The sequence below is a fragment of the Austrofundulus limnaeus genome, unplaced genomic scaffold (genome assembly GCF_001266775.1).
Source record: "Austrofundulus limnaeus strain Quisiro unplaced genomic scaffold, Austrofundulus_limnaeus-1.0 Scaffold115, whole genome shotgun sequence".
In the NCBI taxonomy this organism is placed as follows: domain Eukaryota; kingdom Metazoa; phylum Chordata; class Actinopteri; order Cyprinodontiformes; family Rivulidae; genus Austrofundulus; species Austrofundulus limnaeus.
The window spans coordinates 1,432,138-1,437,765 of record NW_013952517.1 but is presented as its reverse complement, the minus strand read 5'-3'; the positions used below and the strand labels follow the sequence as shown (position 1 = coordinate 1,437,765).

The 5,628-nt window shown below is 40.0% G+C and overlaps 1 protein-coding gene across 1 annotated transcript in view; it reads right to left on the bottom strand.

Moving 5' to 3' along the window:
* LOC106521756 (proline-rich protein 5) overlaps positions 1-4,726 on the bottom strand; it is a gene marked incomplete in the record, with an annotated part of 13,419 nt that extends 8,693 nt beyond the window's left edge. The window contains 4 exon segments of the mRNA XM_014014459.1: positions 765-871; positions 1,451-1,531; positions 1,834-2,052; positions 4,719-4,726. Coding sequence (XP_013869913.1) covers positions 765-871; positions 1,451-1,531; positions 1,834-2,052; positions 4,719-4,726 — 415 coding nt within the window.
* Between the last annotated feature and the right edge of the window lie 902 nt (positions 4,727-5,628).

Genomic DNA, 5,628 nt, shown 5'->3' with positions numbered 1-5,628 from the left:
TATCTGAACCAATGGCTCGGTGGCACCCCTGAAAAGGACATCAAGGCTCTCTTTTCCACTTCCTCCATGTTTGATATTTTTTACCTGGATTACTGAGATGCATCAGGACAGTGCTGAGAACAGTGTGGGTGTTAAGTGCTTCACATGAAGGTAAAGACAGTAACTGTTTATTATCTGTTSCTTTTTGCCTCGGTCCTTCTCTCTGTTGTGGATTCAGTTGAAGGACATTATTCTGACACACAGCTGTGTTCCCACAACTCAAACTAATCGTTAACTCAGGTTTTAGTTAATTTTTATTTCCCTTCTGCTGATCTGTAAYTGAGACTAAACAAGCTGAAACAATAAATCAATAATAAAGACCAAGCATTCCAGAGTTTTGAACAAACTTGATCTCATGATGAGAATGGGCACAGTTACGGCTATTTTGGTCAATAGTTTTAAGAGATCTGATGCAAAGCTGTGAGACCTCACAAAATCTGTTTTTAGATAAGGTGTTGGGGACGACTCTCAGCTACTATTGTACTGAATCTTAGCTCAATCGCTGWAAAATTAACTGAGTTATAGTCATTTTGGGTTTGGCTAAGGCTGTGGTAGCCATCTTGAACTGGATTGACTCAAATCCAGCCAGTGGTTCATGAGATATTTTGCCAACAGACAGATAAATAAACACATAAAGCATCAGCGACTACAAAAATAAAAACCTTGTGTTGTTTTCTGTTCATCAAAAACTCACTAAAATAGTTTTTACATCAAATTCTGTGTACCTTCATAGAAGCGGATCTTGTCTCTCAGTATGACCATGCCTTTGGTGAGCAGCTGGTTCTGAAGGTACTCGGTGAAGAAAGAGCCCAGCTCGGTCTTCAGCAGCTGCCTGGAACAGACACACACACACACACACACACACAGAGACACACACACAGGTAAAAATAAAGCGTGAACACACACGCATCGCTGGTGCGTTAGAAGCAACAAACAGAACAGGAAGAGACTCCATGTGCAAACTGCTGTGTTTAAACAACAGCAGAATCAGGAAATTAGGACCGCTGAGTTCACCGAAACTGAGCTGAAGCAACAAGCAAACAATAGAATAAAACACCTGATAAAACGAGAACACAGATAAATATTACAGCTCAGAGTTACTGTACAAACACCGGGACTGTACAAGATGGACAGGGGCCGACAGCTGGTCGTTCTTTGGCCACCAAACGTTACGTGACTTTATTTACAACCTCAACAACGATTGAATCAAATGGTGCACACATACGTGCAGGTGTGCTAACTGTCCACAGTCACACTGACAGGAAACAAAACACACGGCGGTGACCCCTCCGTGACCTCAGCCTGTCATTTCCACTGGAACCGTCCTCGTGCAACAGGAATGTTACAGTTTCTCACTACTTTACGTCAAACATACCTTAAAGACAAATAAACTCAACATCTCAGAGCTAACCTGACTCCTTCGTTCAGAGTGTAAAGCTCGTTCTCTCCCAGCTCCTTCCTCTGGAACACTGAGATCACAGCGTTGTGGATGCTGCAAATAAACAAAACAAGAATTTAGACAAAAACGTGACCAGAAACTGAAAAATCCAGAAGCAAACTTGTCAAATAAAACAGATGCTGTATTGACTCTTTACATCCTGGATTTTGCCTTTCAGTCAGGTTTTTGCCATACTCAGCATAAAAATGCCTACGACTCAGTTTTACAAATGTTAAGCTGAAGTTTGCAGTGCCAGTGATTTTTTTCCCCCAAAAAAGTTACTCAAGTAAATGTAACTAGTTAGTACCCTCCTCTGAATGAGTTTAAAACTCCTGCAGAAAAGATGGAGCACTGACCTGTTCCAGGTGGCGTTGGCACCGGCCCTCCTCTGCTGAGTTCCTTTATCCCTGCTAGACTCCTCAGGCAGCGCCGCAGCTCCCTTCTCTCCCGCTCCTGCTCCTCCACCTCCCCCTCCCCCTCCACCTCCACCTCCACCTCCTGCTGCTGAGGTTTTCGAGAGGTCGGTCAGACTGGAGGACGAGCCGGTGCCCAAACGCAGTTTGTTCTGCAGGCTCCTTGAAATCCAGCAGGGAGAAAAGAAAAGAATAAAATCTAAAGACACCAGTGGAAACATCAGAGCCTCAGAAACTTGATTTGATTCATGCAAAAACAAGATAACAATGACAAATGGAGATACAAGGTTTTTGTTTGACAGCAACAATAGTTTTTGTGTTAATTAAATATCTACTAGTGAAAATTCTTGAATATTGGTATATTTACGATAATGATTTGAAACAATTATTCAATTAATTTTTTTATTATTTTCCCTCTAGCTTTTAAAGCCCCTCTAGCGTCCCCTCGCAGCTCCCACTTTAAAAAACAACGAGCCTCATGCAAGAACGTTCGTATTCTTATCCTACATTTCTCTAACTTTTGTTCGTACAAAGGGTTCGTACGAACATGTCACGTCAGATTCAACAAACTCTTCTATCTTCAGGAAAAGTGCGTAAATGAGCTGCGTAAATTCCACCTGTTCGTATCCAGCTGCTCGTGCACGCGAGAGGAGATTAGCATAATTACCACCCCAAAAACACCATATAAGGCTATGTTTCCTGCCTCAGATACAAGGAATTGTCCATTTATGAAAATGACAGCGAAAACTAAAAAGAAAAACTTTACGACTTCAGAGATTGAAGTCCGTCTGTCAGAGATCCAGAAAAGAAAATCTGTCATTTTTAGCAGGTCAGCTGTGGGATAAAAAGAGCTGCTAAAAGTATAAACAACTGTGTTAAATCATTTTCATTTATTCAGAAGCCACAGCTCTGCACACAAATAAGCATTTTAAAATGTTTTCAAAATAAGTCTGGCACTTTGGAGAAAACCCAGGACTCACTGGAGGGATYATGTATCCCCTCTGGCCTGGGAACGTCTCAGAGTCCCCCAGGACGAGCTGGAAAGTGTCGCTGGGGAGAGCGGGGTCTTTCTGCTGGCCCCGCACCCGATTGTGGATAAGCCGGAAGGACGGACAATTTATATTGTTAGTCTAAATTATTACATTTAAAATTACAACTCTAATTCAAGCAGAATAGCCTATTGTCAACATAATTATGGAGTGTGATTTATTTTCAACTCAAAATATCTTCAAACTAACGAAATATAAAGTTATTAGGGAGGAAAACCCATCTGGATAACAGCAGACTGACTGCTCGTAAAACATACGACAGGTCTGGACCACTCGTGAATTTTGTTCGTATCTGAAAAAAATCTTAGAATACGAAAACATTGGTGAATGCCACAAATTCTCCTAAATCACTCGTACGCACAACTTAAGAACAAATCGTACGTGCGTACCAACGGTTCTTGCATGAGGCCCATTGATTTAGCTCACTGTTCTTAAATTTTTGTTAATTTTTACTAAATTTAAATGTTAAATCACATATTTAAATATTAAATCCTAAATTTAAATATTTAAATCTAAATCTAAAGTTAAATCTTAAACGCTGAAGTTCACATTTAAAGTATTTCTAAATGGAACGCAGCCTTTTGCTGTTGGTGCTTGGCTCTTGTTAGGACATCATCATCCTGAGACAAACGCTACTGATAATGATGCTAACACTGCTAACACTGCTAACGCTTCCCTGAACATCAAACTTGCGACTGCGGCCAGTGTCCAAGCTGCACTTAAAACAGCCGAAACATGGGTACCATCTGTGTTGTTTTCATTGAACAAGTTTTAATTTAGAATTTTAAATGCCATCTTTAGCAGCGTAACCTTAGCAACCTTAGCATTTTTTCATAGGGTCGAGCACCAACGGCAAAGGCTGCGTTCCATTCCAAAATTCTTAAATGTAAACATTTAAACATTTGAGATTTAACTTTTTCATTTAGATTTACACATTTAGATTTAATATTTACAAATACTATTTAAGATTCAGATTGAGTAAAAATTAGCATAATGTAAGAACAGTGAGCTAAATGACAATAAAATGTTAGTGGAAACCTTGGAGTAGGATTTTACACTCACAAAGTGAGCTAAATAATGAAAATGTGTTGGTGACATTTTTTAACATTTTATTTTACACTTGGCGCCTCATATAAAAGTCAGTCAATAAAAGAAGTAAGATGTGTAACAGTCACAATAAAGACAGAAAAGAAAAGCCAGGAGAATATGAAACAGTGCAGGATGACAACAATTAGTGCATAGTAGGGGTGTAAGAAAATATCGATACACTGAAATATCGCAATATTTCATTTCCTGATAATGTATCGATCTTCTAAAGCCCTGTATCGATTTTTAATTAAGTTTTAAAATGTCAACCTTCTTGCAAAGCGTTCATTTTTATGTTGTAGTTCAGCCTCTGACCACTAGTTGGCAGCAGTGAGCCAGCCATTTGGCTCCTCTACCTCTTGAGCGCCAGAGAGTAAGGGTAGCATTAGCATTGTAAGTAAACATTAGCTTTTCTTTTTTTTTCAGTAAGAGGTTTTTATTTAATAGAATTTTTGGACAAAAAAAATCGCAATATATCGCGATATATTGCCTTGCTTACAGTAACGCAATATATCGGGATACTATCGTATCGTGACCCTTCTGTTATGGTATGTATCGTATCGCCAAATTCTTGCCAATACACAGCCCTAGCACATAGGATAGGAAATAAGATATTTACGTGGATTTTTTCTTGTGTATAAACTGTTTTATAGAAGGCTAAACCGTCTAAAAGCCTGGCAGCATGACTCAAACCAGATCATTGTTGCTGCTGTCAGACCAGTGAGGCTCACAGCAGTGACTCAACTTTRACTTGATAAACAAAGAAACATTATTTCCGACTTTCAGACCAGTCATCCTGCACACACCAACGAGTCTTACTCCAGTAAATAAAAAGGTATCACATATCTCCACTCCACGTTCGTGTGAGTCACACTCATCTCCACGCAAGGAGCACCTCCTCCTCACTGTTTTTGTTTCAGTCCTCCCTATTTTTTTAAAACCACCCGACTCTACTCCTCTCTGCTCCCTCAGTGCCAGCTGGCCACTGTGAGGCCGCGGGTGTTTTTGTGCCAGGGAAACAAGAAGGAACSCTTTGAGGTTCCCGGGCTGATACGAGGGGACGGGAAGAGTTTAAAAAAGGTATTGTGCATTTCACTTCTTCTTCCCCTCAGTGTCTCTGCAGGACGTCCAGGAGACAGAAGCCGTGTTCAAGTTGTCATATCTTGTTTATCAGAATCACTGATCCCTGTTTAGTGTTGATGATGAGACAAGAAACACACATCAAATATAAAATAAAAGTAATTAAGAAATCAACTGAAACTGGGCCACATTTTTGCTCCAGAATGCCTTGATAGTCTTGAGATTTTGATGCGGCAAAGCAACCTCAGAACATAATTGTGCTGCCAAACATCTCCACTTTTGTCTCATCCATTCAACTGGAAGCTCATCCACAAGCTTTGTGTTTTATTCTATATTTTGGCAAATTGTTTTTTATGACTTTTTTTTGCCATTTTAATACCATCTTCTCAGGTTTTCCCTTGAACTTCAGAATAGTAGCCGTAGTCACATGAACATCGAACTGCTTGGAGATGTTCTTACAGCTTTTATTCTCTCAGACAAATGAGCACAAACACAAACGGGCAAAAACATTATCGCCCTCCTT